General features: G+C 51.8%; 1 protein-coding gene across 5 annotated transcripts in view; it reads left to right on the forward strand.

The window, feature by feature from the left end:
* Positions 1-25473, forward strand: part of Erg (ETS transcription factor ERG) — a 97952-nt gene that overhangs the window by 60449 nt on the left and 12030 nt on the right. For 3 of the 5 annotated variants that reach the window (XM_076869006.2, XM_076869007.2, XM_076869010.2), the window contains exons 3-6: positions 2324-2475; positions 18015-18218; positions 18999-19079; positions 20787-20858. In XM_076869006.2, coding sequence (XP_076725121.1) covers positions 2324-2475; positions 18015-18218; positions 18999-19079; positions 20787-20858 — 509 coding nt within the window. The remainder of the gene's footprint in view (positions 1-2323; positions 2476-18014; positions 18219-18998; positions 19080-20786; positions 20859-25473) is intronic. The other 2 variants (XM_076869008.2, XM_076869009.2) reach the window with 1 other exon arrangement.

The raw sequence follows: 25473 nt of genomic DNA on the forward strand, positions 1-25473 counted from the left end.
TTATTTGTGGAGGTGTTCTCCGCACAGGGAGGGCCATGGGCACCGAGGTGAGGTCACCCAGTGAGGTCTCCATGTGCCTCCTCCTGACTCTTACCTTTGTGTACACTGTCCCCTCCTATGTGAGACAGACAGGCCAGCACCTGCCACCCGGGGCTGTGGTGAGGACCATAGCTGGTTAGCAGGGCCACAGCTGTTAATGCTACTCTGTGGCTGTGAAGATTTCCAAGGGTGCCTGCAAGAGGACATGGCAATGAGAGTAGCTCAGGCCTCGCTGACCTGCATTTGCTGAGCTTCAGATCTGCACAGACTCAGGGCTCCTGAATGGAGGTGACAAGTGAATCAGGACTTTGTGGCTGTTGCTCTGATTACTCCCAAGACCCAGGTACCATCTACCATCTAAAATCCCTTTCCTAAGCAACAAAATCCCTCTAACTTCTCCTTCTTAGTAACTTCTCTCCTTGAGACAAATACACCAAAACATGCACACTCCACCCAGCGGGTGGAATTTTCCAAAGGAATAGGGAAAGTCTCAAGTGAAGATATTCTGTGTTTTGATATTAGGATGGGTCTTTCAGAGATAAGTGTCTGAAGCCAGGAAAAACAGCATCAAGAGGAAATAATGCATGTGCCGCCGCATCGGAAACATACAGGATCCATGGGAACCCGACGGTTGATATTTTTGAATTTCCTCTGTGTTAGCACAGCTGTGAGCTGGCAGCCGCAGGGCGGAGCCTTCCCAGTCCCTCTGGAGGGCCGCAGCCCTGGGCAGCCCTTGTTCGATGGCTGCTGCTTTCTCCTCCTGGTCCACACTGAGCTCCCTCCATAGGCTCCCGACACATTTGCAAGAGACGCTGAGGATGAGCTCATGTTCACAGTTTCCGGACACCACAACATGCTTCCCAGGGTTCTGGGTTCTTGATTGGCCCTTCCTGTTCACACCCTGCCAAGGCCTATGGGTGTGCAAAGACCTCACCCCGCTCCAGCCCTGCCCCACCCACAGAGTGCCCTTCAGCCCGAGATGGGTTTGACCTTTCAGACGTGAAGGTCAGGTCCATGCCAAGCCTGTGGTTCTAGGATTCTACAAGTTCACTGCAGAGCTCGGCCAAGAAGGTATGGAGAGGAACCCCGGCCTTAAACACTGGGGCAGGGATGTAAAATCCAGACAGTGAAGGTTCCGATTCCCCAAGAACATGGCGGGGAAGCATCGTGTTGAGATGGGGAGGCATTTCTGAAAGTCTAGCTTGGAGCTGAAAACCCTAATTCAGGGTCTCCCTGCCGCTGTGGGTCAGTCACCTGGAAGGCACCGACATGTCTCTTGGTTTTCTGGTTAATCTGGCTTTCCCAGTTGGCGTTCCCCTATTAGATCCAACTCTACCATGTTCTGCTGCTTTCAAATTTCATTTAAAACAAACAAGTTTCCTCTTCCTTCAAAGGCGTGTTGTGTTTTTCTGAGTGACAGTGGCCACCTGAGTAATGGCAGACCTGAGGCTGACTGCCGACTCCTCTCTGTCCCCGCAGCTACTCACACCCCTTCCCCAGGTCCTCGTGGGCTGCTGGGGTCCACTCTCCAGCTGCCTCCCCGGCCTCAGCTCCCCACCCTGCCCTTCCTGCCGCAGGGTGGGTCTCCCGAGTCCAGATTCTGGGACTGGCCGTGGAGACAGGGAGTCCAACACAGGGGCTTCATTCTGAGGTGTCGAGGGAAACATCTAGAAAACCCTTGCTGGTGTAAGCGCTGGCCGTCGTGGTGAGGACAGCCGCTCACTGTCCTGCACGTGCTCCCGGTTGGCTCCCACACGTAGAGCTGACCCATGGTTTCAGAAGAAGCTGCTGGAGAAGCCGGCGCCGGTGGCAGCTCGTCTCCCGCGAGTGTGCTCCGTGCTGCTTCTGGTGGGGCAGCATCGTGTGGCACAGGCTGCCATCGCCAGGCCCCCTAGACTGGGGCAGATACAGGACTTTAGTTCTCCAGTTCTGGGCTCTCAGGTCAAGGTGCCTTAGAGTCCTTGGGTTGAGATGACCTGGTGGAGAAAGAGGCAGAGAGGGGAAAGGAAGGGCACTAACGCCATCACGGGGCTCCACCCTCACGGCCCCATCTAACCCCGACCCTCCCACAGCCCCACCTCAGTGCCATCGTGAGTCTGGGGGAGGGGCACAGCCTCCAGATCTCCTGGGCGCTGCACCTGCCCCCCCCCCCCCCCCCCCGGCTTTCTCTGCTCCTTCGGCCTCAGACTCCTCCCCGTGCCCTTGCCTGGTTCCCTGTGACCCCAAGACCACGGAGCCAGCCCTTCAGTTGCCATAATCATGGAAGAATTTGTCTTCTCCCCAGGAACTCCCCCGATGAGTGCAGCGTGGCCAAAGGCGGGAAGATGGTGGGCAGCCCGGACACCGTGGGGATGAACTATGGCAGCTACATGGAGGAGAAGCACATGCCACCCCCCAACATGACCACGAACGAGCGCAGAGTGATCGTCCCAGCAGGTGAGCTGCTCACGGCCGCGCTGTGGCCGGCACCCACGCCCTCCTGGAAGGGTGGGCGGGCACTGCTGTGTGGGACCCCTACTGCGGCCGTCGCCCTCCCTGGTCCGGGGTGGCCATGGAGAAGGGGGGCTGCAGAGTTCATCCACCCACGCAGGCCAAGGGCTCATGATTTCCCCCAGAGCCAGGAAACGGGCAAGCCCACGTGCACACCCCGGCACATGCGTGTTGGAGTTTACGACACGTGGGAGAGCCGCTGGCTTCCGACTCTGTCTTAAAAGTAAGTGTGCACACCCATGTGGAAGGAGGGTGTCCAGGCAGGCACAACCCTCAGGCTCACGCACACTCACACGCACACACATGTGCAGATGTGCATGAGTCCACGGAAGGTGACCTTCCCTCAGGGGAGCTGCCCTTCCCCGAGGTGTCTCTGTCAATCCCGTCTGTCACGAGGTGTGGGTTTAATAGATGACAGGCTCGTTTAAAACTCGTTCTCGTCCAGTACAATGGAGAGTGGGCAGCTGTGTCCTGCACTCCGACAAGCTCTTGGACGTCTGAAATTCCAGTTCTCACTGGCCTGAGATACAGACTGTAATAATCAGAGTGATTCTTTACCCCAGACCTAATCCAAACTCAACCCAAGGAAGAGCTTTCTTGACTTTGAGGGAAATGCCCAGAACTTAGTCATTTAGCAAAACCACGGGAGAAAGAACGGCTTAAAGCTCCTGGGAGATCCAGGCTGCAGAAAACCGGCACTCAGCAATGCATCCAGTGCTCAGTGAGTGCCTTCTCTGTCTCTGTGTTGTGGGAAAGTGTCTGGGGCTGAGATGTGCAGTCTTGGGAATGAGGATTCCCTGCTTCATAACTTCCCTGCTAAGAAATATGATGCACAGAGACTCTAACTAACTTTTCCAAGGACAAACAGCCGATAAGAGGCTGAGTCAGAATCCCCTCCTGTCACTCATTCTAGCCATCTGACCACCTTCAGATCTGCCACAGGCTCGGACTTGCTGTCACCTCACCCTGGAACCCTGGATTCTAGGTCTTGCTATACCTCTTTCCTCATCAAAGCTCTGAGAATATATAGCCTTCTGAGCCTGTCCCCACTGCTCCTGTCTGGAGTGCTCCCCACTGCACCCCATGGTGCTCAGTCCCCTGTCTGTCTGCTCCTCTCTTTCCCTCATTCTCATCTTTCATTATGTCATACCTCAGTGTGAAAGTTCTCTTGCTACCTTCCTCTCTCCCCAGAAGTTACCCTGGCAAAGGCCCTGTCTTTAGACAGGGCCGAGCACAGTGCCTGGGTGCAGTATTTGCTCTGCAGAGCTGAGTGCAGTACCTGCATGCAGTAGGTGCTCAGTGGATATTAACTGACATGGGGCACGGGTGGCTGCTGAGTGGCTCTGCACTACTCATTCCTGGTTGTCACCGTGGCAGAAGACGTGCATGGTGACACATGCCCGCACTCCGTTTCCCCGTGCCCCAGGTTCCCCTGAATCCATCTCTGTGAGCACAGTACAGACAGGATCAAGGCCACCACGGCCTACTTCCCCGTGCCCTGCATCAGACCTCACCAGTGGCTCCTGTCCCTTTCCACACAGGAGCATTGACATGCAGAGGTCCTGTGCTCTGGGTTCCTCCCCCGGTTTGTCACTGTGTGGCTTTCCGTGAACTGCCTGAAGCTGATGTGAGGAGGTTTGGTGTGAAGGGACCGTCCCCTGGGTTACGCCTGACTTTGAAGCACATGGTGGAATTTATGGGAGACAGGGGTGGTGCTGCCCGCTGTGTGCTTTAGGAGAAGGACAGAACCGTGGTGCTGGCCATTGGAAGGGGGCCAGCAGATATCCAGGGCCACCCATGCCAGCCGAGCTACTGCCCGAGACCACCTGGCTCGCCACGTGTCTCAGCACCGGGTCAGTTCCCAGGGGATGGGAAAGACTGGCCACATGGTGTCCCAGGCCCAGGTGCCTGTCCTCGATGTGGTGCCTGAAAAGCGTTGAGAGAACCGTGAGCCTGGACGGGGCTGGGAGGCCAGTGGGGCCAGACTGGCTGGGCACGGACAGGGGGGGACAGGGGGCAGTAGAACCAGAGGAAGCCCACCCGCCCGCTCCCCTGCGCCCGGCTCTGGGGGGACATCGGGCTGCCGCTGAGGCAGGTCCACTTTGAGGTGTGTAGGATGAGAGAATTTCTGAGCGGCCCACGTGCTTCTGTCCCTTATAGAAGGTGGAGGGGATCCTGGTGCTCCTTTCACTGGCGAGGTCGATTTCTGCGATGCAGCTGTCTCCTTGGGGGGCATCAGACTTTGAGCCTTTCTACCTTATTTCTTTGTAAACGATTTCTGTTTAGGGAAGAGGAGGTGTTTCTGTGAGGAAGCAGCCAAGAGCCAGGGTTGTCCTGTTGGAGCGTGAGCATTCCTGTGCGTGGTGGGTGCTCACTGAAGGTGCTGGTGGGAGGGGACGGTGGCTCTGCAGATGAGCTGGGTTTGGTACAAGGCTGCTTTTCCCCCAGGGAAGGGGCTCTCCTGCCCTCCCTCCCCCGGTTGCTTCACGCCAGCACAGGCAGTTATTCAGTTAACCGTGTTTGTAAGAGAGCTAGTTGTGGCTGATTTTGCAAGTTGTGAGTCTTTCAGTTATTGACCAAGTTTCAGGTGTGTGTGTTCACACATGCACACACACACACACACACACATGGGCTTCCTTGCACAATCTGGCCAGTCCTCCAGTGTGGCCACAGGGTTGCAGTCCTATGAGCTGCATCCCTGTCCTCTGGCTCCAGCACAGGCACCTCACAGGCACAGCTTGGGCTTGGAGGGTTCCGGTTCACAGAATTATCCAGATCCAGTTCTGCAGCGTCCACACAGCTCTTACTAGTTAGGCATGTTGCTTGGCACCCAAAAGTGCAAATCACAAAGATAGCCAAATGGGAAAAAGCACTTACTATTCCTAGGCATTTGTACTCTCCGTCAACTGCAGAGACGTTCTGTCCTTCACGTCCTAGACATCAGAGTGGCCCAGATAGAGTCAGGAAAATGGGCGTGTGGACTGAGAGGTGACAGAACAGAGGGCTTGGGGCCCTGTTGGGGTCGGGATGGGGCGCTTATATGTGGAACTCAGTTTTAAAAACTCAACTGAGGATTTGAGATTGACTTTAATACTCAAGAGCTGTAAAGAATCCTACAAAGTATCCCTAATGAATAAAAACCGACTGTCATTTGATATATTTACACGGCCTCCTACTTCAGAATGAATTTAAGAACATTTACGTAAATATACACGGAAGAGCACTGTAGAATCAACTTTAAAATAAATAAGGAGCTGGGGTTGTGGCTCAGAGGTAAAGTGCTCGCCTACCATGCATGAGGCACTGGGTTCAATCCTCAGCACCATACAAAAAAATTAAAAAATAAATAAATAAATAAATAAGGAGTATGGACTAAGATCAGCATTTAACAGAGGGAAGCCAGGAGTGAGGCGCCCTGCACGTTGAATCACGTGCGCACATGGGGGCATCGAGCTGTATCCACGCTCCCTGCCCTGCTGCGGGCACATCCCCAGCAGGCCCCTTGTGAACTGGAAGTGGACGGTGATCTGAACACGCCTGACCTGCTGCATGCTCTCGCTCAGCCTGGCCTTCCCTGAACCTGCCCAGAACTCTGGCCTTAGCTACAGCTGGGCAAAACCCTCTGGCACAAAGCCTATTTGATAATGAAGCTTTGAACGTTTCCTGCAATGACTTAAATAGTGCACAAACACGGGGAGCAGAGAGCAGCCCCCTGGCCTCACCTGGTGTCACCCCGAGCCCCAAGCTGACAAGCAGATCAGGCCCCTCATGAGGCCTGGGTCCCGTGCTCTCTGTACCTACCCACAGCCAAAGGTGACCTGGTGCCACTCAGGCACCCCACTTCCAGGTGCTTCCAGCTGGGCCTCCCCGGCTGTGAGCATGGATTAGAGAACCGAGAGCCGCAGACGTGTCAGGGAGTCTCATCAACGCCTGACCTGACGATGGGTCCTGTCCCCCGTGTGCCTCTGGCCACTCGTGGCGGTCACTGCTGATTTAGATATTGACGAGGATGTGCCAACCAAGCGGGAGACGAAGAGGAAGGCTCCATCTTCACCACTTTTCTTAAATGTTGCAAAATGCTGACCAAATGCAATCGGACCTCTGGCTGTAGCAGCTAAGAGCATTTTGAAATACTTTTCTTTTTCCCTGTGTTATTCTCCAAAGTGCGGAGCAGCCAACTTCTCCAGATCTCCACCTTTTTTCTCTCCCATGTGTACTTTCATTTTTAATTCACTCACTTTAGGCACAGGCCCCTGTGGCGTCCAGCAGCTCAGGGACAGAGCGGCCACGCTCCCCTCTTCCCTACTTCTTCATCCTCTCGCTCCCGAGGACTTGCACCTGAGAGTGTCTCCTGGGAGACCCAGACCCCCTCTCCAAATACTGGAACTTCCTGAGCTGGCCAAAGCCCGTGGTAGCAGAGGAGGCCACCCACGTGGCGTAGGCAGAGAGGACGCAGGGTGTGTGGCCAAGACGCTCCAGACCATCTGAGGACTGCGGATCGATACAACCAGAGGGCTCAAGAAGCTTCCGTGACACCCCACACTCTAGGTCCCACACCGAGCCCGGGGTTCTCTGCCCCCCGTCCTGACCCTGGCCACTCTGCTGCTGCTGGGCTCACCTCTGCCTTCTCACAGCCCGGAGTCTTGGTCTCTGCTGTTCCTGCTGCCGCAATGCCCTTCCACCCTCTGGACTGACACATTCTTCAAGGCATCTTTGAAATTCACCCTGTCTACAAAGTTGTGCTCAATTACCTCTAGAAAATTAACTGTTTCTCTTAGTGAAATGTCACTAAGTTCTTTAATTAACACACTTTATTTTGTTCATGTTGCATTCTCTAATGAATATAGATACTTACTTAGGTAAGAAAATGCCATTTAATTCCACACGGATTTCAGAGGCCTTATCGACTAAACTACTGGCAGACATATGACCCAAACAACAGATCCAGTGAAAATTGGAAATTAATTAAGGCCATTAAAAACACAAATGGAAACTAGGAGCAAGCGAAGGAAGGATAAAGTCATTCTGACCACAGGCTTTGGATAAGATACTGTAGTTATTCTTCTAGTGCAAGCTTTGAGCTTCCTGGAAGCCAAGATAAAAAGAGAAATTGGGGGGAAATTATTCAAGAAGAAGTTTCATAGGGAAGGTAATGTTTATCTCGCATGGAATCCTAAAGGCAGGTTCCCTTGACTTTCTGAGCGGGCTCCACTGAGGCTCTACACCTGAGCTCTTTCCCGCACAGTTGCAGCACTGTATTTCATCAGCCCGTTGCTTGTGACAGGGTGGCAAATGCTGAGTTATATTAGTGAACAACTCAGAGCAGACAGGAGACGGACACCTGGAGTGAGTCTTTGGTGGGGTGTTTGCGTGTTGAGACAGGATTTTGAGTTCTGAACATGAAAGAGGACCACAGAACTCTTGCATAATCCTCCCTCAATATGACATCCCTGAACTGACCTTTGAAAGCAGATGCATGATAAGTAGTAGAACTGCCCACACTGGTGGCCAGTCTACTGTGGGTCCGTCTTACGGGCATTCTTTATTTACAAGCCTGTCTATTCTTTTGGAGAGGAAGCTTCCTGAGGTGGCAACGCAGGGTGTCTGTGTTCTTGATCACCAGAGAAAGCAGGGAGCACATGGTCTACTTGTGTGTGTGTGGGTGGGTGGGTGGGTGGTAGTGAAGGTGACCTCTTGGGTTAACTGTGACCCAGTCGATGAGAACCACAGACTCCCAGGAGTCACAGGGTCCTCGGTGATCTTAATTCAGTGTCTTCTTTTAAACATGAGACCTCCGAGGCCTAGAGGTGACATGGCTTTCCCAGGGTTGCAGGCACAGCTGGTGAGCCGACACGTCTGCATCTTCTTCACCACACACAGAGCACTCCCAAGACTCCGTCCCACCACCCGACATCGTGGACGGTGTTTCTGTGAGCTTCTGTTTAAGTTCCTGCTGTGGCAGGTCAGACAACGAAGCCAACTAAAGTGGACATCCTCAGTCAGAGCCAACTGTAAAGTTATCAGCTGAATAGTGGTTGGTCCCAGGAGAGAGTGAGATATATATATATATTAATATGGCAGCTGCAGTCTCTGGAGCACGCACAATTGTCGGGCGCTTGAACTTTTACTTTGAGGTGTTATCTCCAAATCACCCACTGGTGTGGGTTCTATTTATTATCATCCCCCTACAGACAAAGAAACCAAAAGTAGGGGTGCTGGAAGGACCGTGCAAGATGTCCTGGCCAGTAGTGAGGAGAGCCAGGACCCAGGCCAGTTCTGTGGACTCGTCTGAGCCCTTGTTCCTGCACCACGCAGACACCCAGGAAGGGCACAGGAGAAGGGGTTCAGTTATTGTGAAGGACCTGCAGGGTCCCTTCCCAAGAAGGCTTAGGAAGGAAGGAAGGGGTACAGAGGTGCCCACATGGTCTGCCATGGTGCCCAGCTGACCTGGACACGTCCACAGTGGAAGGACCTTGTCTGCTTTTCTTGAAACCCACAGTCTCCACTTTGAAAGGAGCTTAGATTTTTACCTTGAGCAGCGGAGTAGATGCTGATGAATGCACAGAACACGACTGTACAGGACAAGTGTCCCTTACCTGAGATGTGGGCACCAGCAAGTGTCTCAGATCTTGGATTTTTTCTTTTTTAGAACGTTTGCACACATGATGAATTGCTCAGGGTTGGGACCCAGTCTAAAACAGAAGTCGCTGTTTCACACACACCTCATGCTCACAGACTGAAGGCCGTTTAGCTATTCCTGTGCACGTGTGTTTTGACGGCAACTCACATGAGGTCAGGTGAGGAAATTTCCACGTGTGCTGCCATCTTGGAGCTCAAAAAGCTTTGTATTTTGGTGCCTTTCAGATTTTAGGTTTTCAGATTAGAGGGATGTTTAACCTGTAATGCCCATTTCACATGGTGCCATATGGATTGACTTTGACAATATGTAGAAAGGGCTTAAATAGCCCCTAATACCTCAGAATGTGACTTTATTTAGAAAGAGTGTTTGCAGATTCAGTCCAGTTAAGGCATATTTACTAGTGTGGGCTTAATAAAATCACAAAAGTGGGAATTCAGACAGACACACACAGAAGGGAGTTGTTGTGATAGCGCACAGAGGAGACATCATGTGAAGAGGGAAGGGGTCAGCGTGAAGCCAGCACAAGGCAAGGGAGGGTTCTACCCATAGTCTCAGAGGAGCAGTGGCCCTGCTGATATCTTGACTTCGACTTGTAGCCTCCAGAACAAAGGGAGGATACATTTTTATTAATTTAAGGCACAGAGTTTATGGCACTTTGTTACAGCAGCCATAGGAAACTGATACAGCTTGCATGTTGTAGTTAAAACACAGAGTGGATAAGAAAGCTCGAAGATATCTATGCCACAAGGACATGAGTAGACCAAGGACAAAACTCTGGGGCATTGACATTTAAAGAAGGAACAAAGAAAGACAACCCAAACAGGGAGAAATTTTCAGGTGGAAGCCATTCTTTTGCTTCAACATTATGAGCTCGAGAACGTTGTCCTGTTGCCAATCACAAATGGGAAGCAACAGGAAGGAAAAACAAAGGTCAGCATTGATCATTAGCTCAAGAAGAGTAGAGCATGGCTCCATCCAGAGAGAGAAATTTGGGTGACGTGTCAAAGATGTGTTTAGAGCCCAACAAAAATAATTTAGTTATATGTCTTTAACAACTAAAACCATTTCTTACAGACTTAGACCCTTTCATAGGAAGCTGCACAATTTATGTGGACAATTGAGCTTTGGACAGTTGATTAGTAATGCCTGGAGGGAAGCATACCAATAGCATGAACTGGGTTGATGGCTGCACTGAAAATGGGGAATGTTTGATTCTGTAACAAGTAAGCAGAGAATGATCTAGATTCCAGTAAAACCGACAGCTTAGAAGGACCTGAGAATAACACCTAGAAATGCAACATGAAGTTCAACGTCTTTTTAAGTGACAGGTGGATGGGGAATAAAGAATTCCTTAGGACTAAACAAGGAGGGGACTGAGGAGAGCAGCACCTTGTGTTGGCCCTGGTTGTCTTGGGTGGCATGGATGGAGGTGGGTACCAGTGTCCAAAGGGAGGAATTGAAGAGGAGAATAAGGCATGGGGAAGACACAGCAGTAAACTCCTGGAAACAGAAATGGATAGATGTGAAAGTAGGTGCATGATGTGCACTCAGGAGGCGGGTGGAACCGGGACTTGAAACAGCTGAGGAGTGAATTAGAGAAAGTAGACACAAGGACGTTACTCGGGGCACAAAACAGTGACACGGAGATGCAGAATATGGAACAATGTGGAAATTTCCATCTGTGCTGCCGACTTGGAAGTCAGGAAGTCCCGGAAAGGAGAAAACCAAGAGAACGGAAGAGATCAAACATTGGAACAGATGAAAGCTAAGACATTGACGAATGGTGGATAAGGCCAACCTGCAAATACAGTGACCCCAAGTCAATCAGGACAATGCAAATCTGCCCACGAGGACTGTATCCGGGAGAGACGGCGGAACCCCAAAGACAGTGCTGTGTAAAAGCTCTGCAGACCAAAGGCAGGATCAGTGACATTAAAATTGATCATATGTGTATAAATATATGTCTGTATGCATGACCACTTCTGATACGATGGTTATTTATAGAACTCTACACCTAATAATTAGAGAAATGGATTTTAAATGTCAAGAGACATATATACCAAGATTGGCCATGGATGGTGCTAACAGAAAAGTACAGACCAGAATTTTTAAAAAATCAGTGCCATGTGGACCCCATTCGCGGGCCAGAGAGCAGTACAACTAGCAGTCAGTAACAGGAGGATGGAGGGATCCAAAAATCAACACTTTGAAGGGTCCAGAGGCACCTGGAAGGCAGGCCCGCTCCTCGAGGTGGCGGCTCCGTCCTCTGTGGAGGACAAAGGCATTGTCCCCGGCCAGCAGCCCTCTCTGTCCAGCCTGCTTCAGGAATGGGAGGCCCACCCTCTGGGGAGCAGACATGCTCCGTCTTATTTTTGCAGTTCTGAGAGTGTCTTGGACAGAGACGGGCCAACCTGCCCGGGGCCTGGTTTCATAACAAAGACCTCCCCAGGCCTGTGATTCGGCTTGGGGACACATTTTATTCGATTTGATTTTTGTCATTTTTTTTATAATTGAGGGTGGCTTTTATGTCAGGAAAGCATTAAATCACACTGATATCATTCAACACAAAGGACACTCAGGACTTTCATTAACACCACCTTGGCCCTTCTTTAATCTTGCTCCTCTTCCCATCTCTAGAGGGGCCTTGGAAATACCACGCTGGCCTGGGTGAGGGGTGGCAGTGGCCCGGGGCAGTGTGCACCCTTTGGCCTGGTTTCAGTACCGACTTTATATCTTCCTGGTGGCACTGGAGCTCTCCTTGGTCAGACTCCTGTTTCATGGAGGATCAAACCGCTCAGCCCTCCCCCACCCAGTGCTGTGACCCGGAACGCCGGGAGCTGAAACTCCAAACCTCGGTTCTTGTGTTCATTAAAAGTCAGACCCCCAAAGTCATGCAGAGAACTTTATTAGGAGCACCAGGGAGGTTAAAGTAAAGCGAGGCTCAGCAGAGAGCACTCTCAAGGGAGACAGTGGCCGTCTCCACAGGGCCGCACAGGAAGCAGCGCTGTCTGCGAATTGACGACTGCTTGACGCTTCCCGGGAGGACCGGGCACTGGCCCCTGCGCTCTTTGCAAGTCAGGTGTTCAGCTCCTCCGTCACGTCGGGTGTGGAGATTTTGACCCTAGTTGGTCCTTCTGGAGCGGTCATGGTGGCCATCCTAGTCAGGGGGCTTCGTCTACAAGTCAATCCCATGTTAATGTGGGCGCTGGGGTCAGTAGCTGAGCACTAACAGTAGCTTAGAGTAAATGCTCAGTAACGCCTTCTTAGATTCAGTTACCTTCCTTTCCAGACAAACGGAGACACCTCTAGCCATGATCCCTAGCTCCCCACACCTCAGTGGACCCTGTCAAGAGTCCGTCCCTCCAGCGCTTGCCCTGGACTTCCCAGCCAGCGCCTTTGCTTCTGTTGATTTGCTGCAGAGTAACTGCCGCCCTTTGCTCTCTTGTCCACTTTGAGGGTTGTTTAAAGAAGACCCTAAAGTAATTTAAAGAACACCTCCTCCAGCACCTCGCTGCTCAGTGCTAGCCACACCTGACCTTGGCACCCCCACCCCACCACGTGATGGACAGGAGACAGCGCGTCTCCAGAGCGCCGAGCAGGATGGTGCGCTTCCCTTTATTCTCTGTTACACTTTAAAAACTCGGACATCCTGAAAGAGGATTCAGGGAACTTATAGGTCCTTACCGTGTAATCCAAGACACAAGAGGCGGCCGGGAATCATGGCCCCGTTCCCCTGGGCTGCGGGCTTCACCGTCCTCCTGCCCGGGAGTCTCGCAGTGGCGATGACAGTTCTTTCCAAAACAGTGGCTGCAGGAGGGGAAAACAGAACGACTTATCTTCCGTGGTTCATGATTCCTCTGACAGCGGCCACTCCAAGAGTTCCTTAAAACAAAGCGATCAATCAGACTTTTGTGTTTAAAGGAAGAGGTGGCCCCAGCGATTAAATATATTCTTTCATTTTAGCGGAGTTTGAGACACAAAATCCCACATGTTGACGAATCCCTTTTCTGCTCCACGTTGTGGTTGGCAAAGCGTGTTCACATGCATTATCTCACTGACTTTTCAGGTTCCCTAACATTTCACTTAATTACCAACAGAGAAATAAAATTGAATTCCAGAAATTCCAGTTTATGTTCAGTAAATGGAGGACTCTGAACCCCAATGTGCAAATCTGCGTATCCCTGCCCCAGTGAAGCCCTATGTTTCCATGGCCAAGTTTTCTGTGCCGGGGCTCGTTGAAGATGTATTTTGATCCCTCAGAGCTCTCTAGTTTCACTTTCAGTCATTCCTGCTTGGATTCAAGTAATCTCTCTCTGCGATGGTGGGGCAGAGCGAGAGGAGGCCCGTGGAGGAGGGCAGAGAGACTCTCCTGGGGCTCTCTGTGGAGCAAAAGGTGACCCATGGATGGCAGCTAGGCCCCAGCTTACGGGGCACTGTGCACCACTGCAGCATGCAGGCCAGGCCTGGGCAGCTGGGGGTCAGAGGGGGCTGTGTCACTGGGGCAGGGCCATGTCTTCAGTCTCATCGTCACTTCTCTGCTCACAAGATGTGTCCTGTGAGAGCATCCACGGCAGTTGCCCAAGGAGGGGACAAGGCCAAGTGAGGGCAGGAGAAGGGGCTAGTCCTCCGGGCAGTAGTTGGTGTGGGGCACCGGCACGGGGTGTTGGTTCTGGAGATGGCAGGAGGCTGTGGGTAGCTCCAGGGAGGGCGCAGGTGGGAAGGCGGCAGGGACTGGTGACCGAGGACTGCGAGCTTCGTGCTTGGACTTGCCCCTGGCCCCTGCCCCCACTGCAGCACCCAGAGGAGGTCAGAACGGCTGTACCTGGACAGGTCAGATATGGACGCCTCATTTCCTCTGCCAGTGTCCCTTTCGATTTTCAGCATTTGCTTATAAAACAATTTGTATTAATAAAATGTAAAAGAAAGTGAGATTAAATCTTTACGCTCATGAAAGAAATTTCATAAAAACACTTGAACACACAGCCTCTCTATCCATGGGTCCCACGTCTGCCAGTTCAACCAACCGGGTATTGAAAATATGGAGAACAGAAATGTGTCTGAACTGAACATCCAGGGAGATTTTCTGGTCATTTCTGTAACTGTGTAGAATAGCACTATGTACTTAGTATTCACATGGGTTTGGTATTGTAAGAGACCTAGAGATGCTACAAATTATGCAGGAGGCTGTGAAAAGTTATGTGCAAATACTCCGTCTCTTCACATAAAGGACTTGAACATCCTCCAAGTTTGGCACAGAACTAATCTCCTGAGAATGCTGAGGGATGTTTGTAATACCTGGTTTTCATTGTTTAAAATAGAAAATGCATTTTTATAAATAATTTTAACCAAAATTTAGAAAGAGAAAATGTAGTTAATGGCAAAGAAAAATCTGAAATACCCTCTCCTTTCTCCAGACACAGCCACTGACATTTTGCTGCATGGCCCCAGCTTCTTTCCCCACAGATTTCATACTTAACAAGACCCAGCTATATTGCAATACTGTTTTGAACTTTTAACTTAGCCTGCTTTGAACATTTTTTTCAGATCCATTAATATATTTTAGCAATGTAGTTTTAGTTTCTAAAATCACAGGAATATTCCTAAATGAACCGCAACTTAACTAGTTCTCCTTTGCTGGAGGTGTAGGGGTTTCCGGTGTCTTGTTATTATAAACAACACTGCAAAGAACAATCCTTGAAAAGCCATTGTCTAGTATTTCCTTAGGATGAACTTCTAGAAATGGAATGTTTAAGCCATGGACTGTGATGGACTGTGACCATGTTTAAAGACATGGAAATGTGTGGTCAAATTGTTTATCAGAAAGTTCTTAGAGATTTAAACTCCTTGGCAGTAATTGAGAATAGCCTTCCCCTAGAGGAACAGGAGCATTTTAGAGGTCAGGACAACGTAGGTTGACTGCACCTAATCCCCTGAAGGACAGCTGACTGAGGTACGAGCACCTTGGCATTGATTGGGAAACCAAGGAAGGGTGCACCGTGGGACCCCAGAGAGACTGGACTTCTCTTCTGAATTGTCTTCCTGCAGTGCACTTCACCTTTGGACTTGGAGCCAGTGACTTTTAGGAGAGGTGTGTATTCAACATTTTGAGGACATGAAGAGGAGAAAATCTACTTCCTAGGAAGTAGTTGTACCGAGGACATAGCCCTCCCATATTGTTACTAGGAAAACCAAACCAAACCAAACGGACAGATTGACTAGTGCCTAGCAGAGGTTCTCACTGGGGTGGGGCTGTGGAAGGTGGGGTGTCCCTCTGTGAGGGACATCAATATGATCTGTTTTGGGATAAGGAAAAGTCCATATTTGCTATAAAAATAAAGCAGCCCAAAGGTTTGAGCATGCTGTCCCTGAAAGTAAAATCCCAACCCCAGGACAAAGAGCTTTCTGAACTTCAGTGAGCTGGACAGCGTTAGCCTTCTACATCACATTCAGTTTCCACAGGCGAACAACCTGTTCCCATACGACAGAGCAGATGTACAACAGGGAACCCACCCCCCTTGCTCTTCACACCACCATTGGCATTTTTGGAGATGTTTTCTTTGCAGTAAAACCAGAGCACCCTTAGCTTTCAGTGTCTGCACCCTGGCTGCTGATTTAGAGCGTGTCCCATGACTCACTGGTCTAGTGGAAGGTGCATGTGCCCTGTGTCCCAGCAACTCCACCCCACGGTACTCACGCCTGGCCAGTTTCCCCCAGTTTAGAGTGAAGGCCTGGTGGAAAGGCGCTGTGTGGTTCAGCAGGTGGGGCGGGTGCAGGGAGTCTGTGTTTCTAATTAGCTCCCCCCTCAAGCTGGGGCTCCCAGGCCGGAGGACCACACTTGAATGGCGAGGTGCTGGGTGTTTGGTCTGAACCTTGGTGCACGTTGGAGTCACCAGCAGAGGCCTTTCCCATCTCGGATGCCCAGGCTGCTCTCCAGCCTCAGTACACCAGGACCTCCGTGGTGAGGCACTGCAGGTCTTCTGTCTTCCCAGGTGGTTGCAAGGCTGGGGACCGGTGCAGCCTCCTCCACGTGGGTGCAGGGAGACAGTGGGGATATTCACACAAAGGACGCCCAGGGCTGCTTCATGACTGACTGTATCTGCCTGAATTCACTGCGCTACATCTTGCAAGTAGAGTGCTGTGGGCCCAAAGCAAGCCAGATACCATTTATGTTAACTTTAAAAAACGCAAAACAATACGTGCTGTTGATATGGTAAAGAATTAAGATTCGTAGAGGAATGTGGCATGAATTCACTTCAGGGTGGTGGTGACTTCTGGGGTGTCCAGGAGGGGCATGGCACGGGGAAGACTCTGCTGTGTTTGAAATGACTTCCTCCTTTCAGCAGGCAGGAAGGAGAGGGAAGGGAAGAGGAGGGAGGCAGAGGGTGAGAACCAGAGCAGGGGAAGGAAGGGAGGGGAGGGAAGCCCTGGTGATGGGCAGGGGCCTGTGCTCACCCTCACTCGGTTCCTCCTGGCCCACTCAGGGGGCTGGAAACGTTAGTGGGACATCTGGCTACAAAGTGGCCAGTGCCGCTTCCTCATTTAGATGACCAGAGGGTGTGGCATGCCTGGCTTCTGGGGCCTGTCCAGAGTCCGAGGTCAAGGCTCCGTGGCCCACAGGAAGCAGATGCAGGGGGAGAGGGAGCTCCTGGGTGGGTCCAGAGAGTGGAGAGCGGCAGGACCAGGAGTCGGGCCCCTGCTGCCTGCCCAGGTGTCTCCGCGCACTCTGGGGAGCAGTCTCAGGGGAGACCCTCAGCTGGGGCTGTTTACAGTTCAGGGTCACCTGCTCTGGTTCCCTAGGGCCTGCCCTCCACGTCCTGCACCCGGGTCCCCTTCCACGTGGCAGTGGAGCGTGAAGACCCTCTCTGTACCCTGTGGGGTGTCTGTGCTCCAGGCTCTGGAATCTGGAAGTCACTCACCCGGCCCGGCTCCTGCAGGTGCCAGTTCATCGCAGGAAAAGTCTAACCGGCAGCTGACAGCTAGCCGTGTAGCTAGGGTTTGGGTTCACCACCAATTCGTGGTCAGTGTTTTTATTATTTTTCTACTCCATAGTGAGTGTCCCCCTGCACATGTATTCTAACTCTCCAAACATCCCAGTAGTCTGTCAAGGAAGAAAAAGTTGCCTTTTTGTCTTATGCATTTTTAAATGAATAAGTTAAAATAAAAGTAAATGGAAAAACAAAGAATTAAAAATATCCCTGGTCCCTATGGGAAACTTTGCCTGAACCCCAAAAGACGTAGGTGGTATGCATAATTCTCACCTTCCAGAACAATCCATGTAAAGACATCTCACATCTGTGGTCTGAGTCATTTCTCTTTCGCCCAAGACACTCTGGAGCAGGCGCTGAACCCTGCCTGAGGCTGGCACTTCTGGAGCAGGGAGGAGGCTGCTCTGAGGCTGGGGCTGGGCTGGGCTGGGGCTGGGCTGGGGCTGGGGCTGGGGCTGGGGCTGCTCTGAAGTTGGGGCTGGGCTGGGGCTGGGGCTGGGGCTGGGGCTGGGGCTGGGCTGGGCTGGCTGGTCTAGGGCTGGGGCTGAGGCTGCTCTGAAGTTAGGGCTGGGCTGGGGCTGGGGTTGGGGCTGGGCCTGGGCTGGGGCTGGGGCTGGGGCTGAGGCTGCTCTGAAGTTAGGGCTGGGCTGGGGCTGGGGTTGGGGCTGGGGCTGGTCTGGGGCTGGGGCTGGGGCTGGGGCTGGTCTGGGCTGGGGCTGGAGCTGGGGCTGGTCAGGGGCTGGGCTGGTCTGGGCTGGGGCTAGGGCTGGGGCTGGAGCTGGGCTGGGCTGGGGCTGCGGCACACTCTGCCCTAAAACCTGTCTTCAGAGGTTGATGGCAGATGTTTTTCCCCTTTTCAGATCCCACGCTATGGAGCACAGACCATGTCCGGCAGTGGCTGGAGTGGGCGGTAAAAGAGTATGGCCTTCCGGATGTGGACATCTTATTGTTCCAGAATATCGACGGCAAGGAGCTGTGCAAGATGACCAAGGATGACTTCCAGCGGCTCACCCCGAGCTATAACGCTGACATCCTGCTCTCCCACCTCCACTACCTCAGAGAGAGTAAGCCGACCCTCCCCACCAGGAGCACTGGCTGTCCCCGGGGGCTGAGGGGCCTGAGCTACAGAGGGTCCAGACACAGGGGTGGACAGCAGCTTCCTGCCCTCCCCCCTTGCCTGTTTCAGACCCAAGGGTACAATGTGCTAGAAGGTCGTGGACGTAGGTGAACAAGACGTCACCCCTGAGAAGTAGTGAGTGCTTTTCTTTGAAGCCACCATAGCTCAGTGCCACCTCCCACAGATCCCTGTGGGCAGGAAGGTAGAGTGTCCCAGGGAAAAGACACATTCTGTGGTCACACGCTCACTGGTCTCCACAGTGCCCTAAATTGAAATAGAAGCACCAGAGCAAGGTGCCTGCTTGAGGGGAATCTTCCCGGAAGCGAGCCAGGGCCCTATCACGTCCAGCACAAGGAGGGAGGTCTTCACTTCATCAAGACAGTCAGCGTCACCAGACGGAGGGGGAATGGCATACTGATGGCCAGGCTAGGGAACAGAGCATCTGCCGTAGGCTTTAGTTTCTGCACCGCCAGGCATGGCCAGGAGAGCGTGGAGGGGCAGAGACCTCCCTGCCTGGCTTTGCCCAGTGTGCCAATCACTTCTCCCTGGATAAGGACGGCCCCAATGGGGGTTGAACATGCTGAGCGGGTGATGGGGTATCTCCCCCAGTCCCTGATGGGAGCACGGGGCTGGTGGTTTCCTCTCTTTCTCTCTCTTTTCTTTCTTCTTTCTTTTTATTAGGGGAAGTCTTTTTCATTTGGATGTTGCTCTCTGTTGTGTCTTGTAGCTCCTCTTCCACATTTGACTTCCGATGATGTGGATAAAGCCTTACAAAACTCGCCACGGTTAATGCACGCTAGAAACACAGGTAATGGCAGCCCCGCCCACCCCAGGAGGAGCACAGGACCCCGTCTGCAGGTGCATGCTGAGGGCGAAACCAGGACCAGTCAGGGCATCAGAAGGCAGGACACGGGGCAGTTGGTGGTCCTTGTGTCTAAAGGAGGTTGAACTTCAGCCTACCTTGGCTGGATTACAGCATTCTGCTGCTGGTCCCAGTGCGTCCACCTTGCTGACTACAGGAATAGACACGTACAGCTTGTTTGGTGTAGAGGGATCCCCAGTAATCTCCATTTTCCCCCATTAGGATTCCCAAGGGATTGCTTATTACAAGTTGGGGTTGTGTTTTCCTTCCTGATACAGTTTTGGGTATTCAGACTTGTCTGGCTCGGACATGTTTGTTGGGGAAAGGCAGTCAAGAGAATGTCTGTTACTTTTCTGGAACTTTTGCTCTGAGGGAAATTCTGCTCTAACTGGAGAGTAGGACGGTGATCCCTAACCCCATGCCTCTCTCTCTAACCACTGGCTCTACACTTCACCTATTTATGGTCAGGCCTGGGCCTACTGGGGTGGAACCCAGAGCTTCCTTCTGGCTAACCCTCCTCCCTTCCCTCCGGCTCAGTTGAGCTTGGGTTCTCTGCAGGTGGGTGTGCTCTTGATCTGCCTCCATTTCCTCCCTCCTGAGAGAGTTGCTGTGGAAGTGGGGCCACACACTGCTCACCCACTGAGTAGCCTGCAGGGACCCTCCACAACCACCCAGGCCAGGGGGGGAAACAGCAAGGCCTAGAGGCTTGGTGGGCCTCAAAGGCAAGCCAGACAGCTCAGGGCCACCCTCCTGGAGAAACTCAGCCATTTCCCAAGTGTTCAACCTTCTGTTTGAAAATGTGCAACCTGAGTGAGTCCTAGTTTGACTGTTACGATGAAATTGCTGTTTCTCTCATTCTATATTCAAAAGATCATGCTTTTAATGTAATATAACGAATGCTTTGAGTTGGTAGTAGACCTTTTCAATTCAACCTGCTAATGATCTTGTGGCCAGAAACAACAAATAACAGGCAAAGTAACGTCCCCCTCTAAGGAGACACCTTGGAGCTACGCACATTTTCTGATAATTTCACAGTCATTAAAAAACTCTTTAACAGTGAAGGAAAATTTCAATAAAGCTCTGAATTCATTAACTTTATATTGTTAAACATAAAAGCATTCAAAAAGCAGGACAATGAATTCCAAATGGACTGAATGTTGAAAAGGGAATTTTCTCAGCTGACACTATGAGCATTGATGGAAAAGGGAATGAGAAAACATGCAGTTGAGTAGCCGTGGGTTGATTTCTAATGATATCCATATAGTCCCAAGCGAAATATTTCTAAGTCCCTGGTACTATTTTCTAAGAGATCTGTAAAATATTTTATGGGTTTTTATACAAATTGGGGAGAAAAATGTGCCCCACAGAATTTTTTTTTTTTTTTTTAAATAAAATGAAATTGCTGGCGGGTCACAGATGAAGCTCTGGGAAGAAGCTGTGAAATTGAAACACACAGCAAATAGAGCAGGGGAGAGCAGGCTCCTGCGCACTTGCAGAACCCGTTTGTGGCCCGGGTCTTGCTCATTCCCCTGAGGCCTGGTGAGCAGCTCCCAGGAGGTCCCCCTCGTGGTCACAGGGCAGGTGGACTGGCTGAGGCTGAGATGGACAACCTCCACGCCGACCTTCACATGTTTTGTCTTTCCTTCTCTGCAGGGGGTGCAGCTTTTATTTTCCCAAATACTTCAGTATATCCTGAAGCTACGCAAAGAATTACAACTAGGCCAGGTACGCCAACAGCCCCGCGTGACCTCCACTGAGAGAGCCCAGATGTCCCGCTGACATCTGAGACCTAAGTCCCATGTACAGAGAGCCGATCCCGGATCTGAAATGAGTCCCCACAGTCTTATTGCTGCCCCTATTGATTCAAAAACTAAATCCAGTCTAAGCACAGCATTCAAAGACCCCAGGAAAGGCGTCCGAACTTCCGAGTTAGAAGAACATTAGCTCTATAACTCGCTGCTCTGAAGACAGGTGGGCAACAAAGGCACCTAGGGCGCCTGAGAAAAAGTAGCACATGCAATTTGGGGTTAATGGAAGGACCGCTGTGTCATCTGTCCTGGGGGAGAGCACAAAGCAAGAGGCATCCCCAGAGCTGTCGTGACCAAATTCCCAGCTTGACACAGGAAGCCGATCTCTAGAGTAGGAGCATGGGATAGATGATACTTACCTGTGAATCTCACTTTTAAGAAGGTTCACTTAGGTGATTGATTTACGTGTCACTCACCCAAAAATAAAGGTTTACTGAGTGTCTCTTAGTGCCAAGCATGAAGCTAGATCCTGGGATCTAGGCATGAACCAGACCCCAGGAGGCTGGCTGTCTTTGGAGAGCTCACCTGCCTACTGGGCCCCTTGGTCTGTTCAGTGCTGAGTGTCCCCCGCACAGGCCGCAGAGGGCACAGCTGTGAGCCAGAGAAAATGCTTAAATTTCTAGATGCTTCAGTAGAGCACTTAGAGCCAGAGGAGCAGACAAGGACTTTTAAATGCTTAACCTGGAGAGCTGGATCTTACAGCAGAGGCCCCCTGTAGCTATAAAACCCAGAGGGGGCAGCCGCAGGAGCCAGGAGGGATTCAGCCCGCCTGAGAGGTGTCAGGCGCTTCCCACAGGACTGGGCACAGGCCCGAGAAGAATCAGGCCTTTGCCAGGTGGAGAGTGAGCAGGAGAGGGCACCTGAGACCGAGGGTGCTGCCATCCCTGGACACCCGTCCCCCCAGCATCTTTAGGACCACCTGTGAGCTAAGTGTCCTAGTGCCAGCCTCAAGGTCGGGGAGGTGGTGATCCTGGGCATTGGCTGGTTTCTCCATACTTAAATGTGGGTCCAGAACCCGTGTCTTCCTAGACCCAGGCTGCCCTCTAACTCTGTCCATACCCAGCCGCATCAGCCTCAGATGAAGTGGTCCAAGTGGCTCTGCGGCTGCTTTCCATGATGAGGACGGGGTGAGGAGCTGGACGGGCGTGGACCAGGAGCTCTCTGGGGAGGTTTCTACCTCTGTACTGCCCGGTGACTGCCATGGGGACTCTGCTGGTGATTTTCTCTCCCCCAATCTGAGATTAAAAGCCTGTTCCCCTGTTCCTGGGAAGCACGGTGGGAAGACTGAGCTCGCGTCCTTACCTGTCATGTTAGAGGCCATTGATATGCCGACAGGACCTAGAGTCTGCAATAAACCAGGTTGGTCCCAAAGAACCCCACCAAGTGTATTGAAAATGAAAAACAAGTACCTCGCCTCTGGCTCTAGAGATTTCTGAGTTCACTGCTAGCAAGTGCGCGTGGGGGTAAACACAGGGAAGGGCGGCAGCGACATTGTGAGCACTTCAGAGATGTTTCCATCCATACTTTAGAAAAGTGAAACTTATCTGCAAAACATTTGGCCTTTAAGAAATGGTCAGTTGGGCTGGGGATGTAGCTGAGGAGTAGAGAACTGGCCTGGCAGGCATGAGGCCCTTGGTTCAGTCCCTAGTACCTCCTCCCCCTCAAAAAAGAATGAATTAACTTTTAAAACTCGTTTGTTTAAAATTGTCTCATGGATGTCACCTGCTGAGTTTCAAGGCCTGGGCTTGTGAACTCTGTTGGCCTAACCCATTGGTTAGACCAGCTGGTTGGTAGAACAGCAGGCCCTGCCATACTTTCATGTTTTGGAATGTGGTAGACCCAGAAGTTGTGGCCCATCCAGAAGTATCAAAAGGAGGGTGGCAGCAGAGGAGATGCTGGCCTCCCTCTGTCCCTAAGCCCAGGGAGGGCCAGGGTGACAAATTCCAACTTCACCCATTGCTTTGATGGTGACCTTCCATGGACCCATCGTTTAAGCAGACTTGGGAGGTCTCAGACTTTCACTGCTCCCTTATTATTAGCACAGTCTGCCTCTGGGACTTGATTTGTATTTAGAAATTCCCATTTTGATTACTACTACTGTCATTATGAAAATACATGCAAGTATTGGTATCTGACTTGTAAAGAATGTAAATCAGACTGGAGAAGCCAGAGGACTGTTTACTGTGGGCCAGATTCAGGGATTCGACCTTTTTCAGCCATCGCCAAAGAATCAACCACTCAGGAGCAGGGCCTAAGAGGTTGGGATTGGGCCTCAGGGAGAATGGGCCTGGTACTTGTGATTCCCAGAGTGGCAGGAGTCACAGAGGAAGGACCACCTGTGGTCAGTGGCTTTCAGAAGAGATGACTGTTAACTCTTAGACTCTAACCTGGGAGTAGAGCCCCAAGCTCCTGTCCCCTACACCCTTGTGATCGTCATGGGATGAGGCACAGAGGACCCTGGCTGGCGTCCTTGTGCTGACCCTGAACCAAGCCAGGTTCCGAGCAGAAAGTCTGTCGAGACCCTTCTGTGCACTTGGCTGTTCACCACAGAGTCCCTGGAGGAGAAGCAGGATGGTCTTCCCGCTGTGCTAGTCTGAGTAGCATTCTCCTTTCTGTGAGGCCCCTCCACCTGCGGGTGTCTCCGTCCAGTCCTCCTCCTGGTGCTCCCTCCCCACCCTGCCTCCTTTCCCTCCTGCCTTGGGTCACCCCTTCCCGGGCTGCTATCCCAGTCTGCCTTTTCCTTTTTTCATGGCTGAACTTCCTCAGTGAATCATTGATTCCAGAGCCCCTGTCCTTCAGTCCCACCTCACGGTTGGCCAAGACTGTTCAGCGACCCTGCAGGTGGTCTGGTGGTCTGGTCAGTGCTCACCTCCTTTGCTCATGCCTCATCCCTTCTAGCCCCTACTTGTCCCTGTACTTTCCTGATTCGAAACACACCTTCCATGACCCCTGTGTTGCATTAGCACTAAGATCAGTCTCTATAAAATATTGGCACAGAAACACGTTATTTTACAAACTGTGGTTTTATGGTCATTATTGCACAGTACTGTGTTTTTTGAGTTGTCACAGTTATTGCTACCAGAAACACTTTCCCCCTCCTCTGTAAACACTTTTCTCCTTCGCTGATTCTGCTCCTTTTGAAGCCACAGCCCCTTGAGATCTCAGGATAAAAACAGGTGTGAGCCACAGAACATTGCAAAGTATTCGACCCCATGATGCACCATCTGCCTGGCCTCGTAGGAGCAGTCCTATGAAGCTCCATTCTGTCACAAGGGTGACATTCTACTGGCACTTCCTTCCTCCTGCATCACCATGACAACTCGGATATCTGGCTGAGCATCTGCATGTTGTCACAGGCGACTGGAGAGTGTGACCTGGACACACAGCCTTGATTTCTACTCTGAAGCTGCTGTTCTTTGGGAGTTTCTTGGGATCTTAAATCACCCCTGCATTGGCGCTCTCAGCTCAGTGCTGCTCAGTGTGTCCAAGCACGGCGGGAGAGTGCGCCAGCTCTCAGGTGCCGTGGAAAGCCTGCATCTTAGCAGATGGTTCCAGCTGCTCTTTGCTTCCCTATAGCTATACCGGAACCACAGAATTGCACACCTGGGCAAGAAGAGAATGCAAACAGGATTCTAGAAGGCTTTAGGAAGATCTGGAGGAAGACAAGAAAGATGAGCTTAATGGCATGAGGGCTGACTCTCAATCCCTTCCACAGAACAGGAGTTTATAGACTGATTCTGGGAAATAGCTCTCAGTCTTTCCAAGTTTGTCTTCCCCGTTGGCATCCGAGCATGTGGGAGAGGGCCAGTCTCCTCCTTTCCCAGCCAGCCCTGCCAGGGGCCTCTGCAGTGGCTTTGCAAACCGGGCGTGGATCCTGTGCAAGTGAGCTCTTCTGTGATCCTGGTTCTGGACTTTTAAAAGGCAGAAGTGATCCGGGAGGCTTCTAGTGTGCTCCGTTTCAGTGAGCTGGGGGGAAGGAGAGCCGAGAACTTGGTGAGAACTCAGCCTTCCTGGGAAGGGCAGCCCGGACGTCCTGATTTGCTGATGTCTTGGGAAGATGCCGTGGGAAGGAGCCTCACCCAGAATCAGAAACTCATCCTGTTCCCAGGAAATATACCCCTCCATCTCTCTCGGGTGTGGAGAAGCAGCACCCACCAGGCTCCCTGGTGCCGTCACATTATTTCTTGTCTGGATCACGGTGTGTAGCACACTCTACAGTCACCCCAAGATGCCTGGAAGTCGTTTTGATGAAGTTTAGCTTCTAAACCCTGTCTTGTGCAGGAGGAAGAGCACAACGAAGCCAGACGGCAGCTTTCCCACCCACGGAACCTGCCAGGCATTGGAGCAAAAGCCCTTGAGAGTGGAAGTTGAAGAGAAACGATGAGGGTGTTGAAGTGACCCCCCACACTGAGACGGACTGTGTCCTTACCAGATCCCGTGCCTGCTGTGATTAAAGGACAAATGGCAGGCAGGACGCGTGGGGCCGTCACTTTTTAGGGAACCAAGAGTGAAAACTACTCACTCTGGTGTGG

Source organism: Callospermophilus lateralis, chromosome 10 (genome assembly GCF_048772815.1).
Source record: "Callospermophilus lateralis isolate mCalLat2 chromosome 10, mCalLat2.hap1, whole genome shotgun sequence".
NCBI lineage: Eukaryota > Metazoa > Chordata > Mammalia > Rodentia > Sciuridae > Callospermophilus > Callospermophilus lateralis.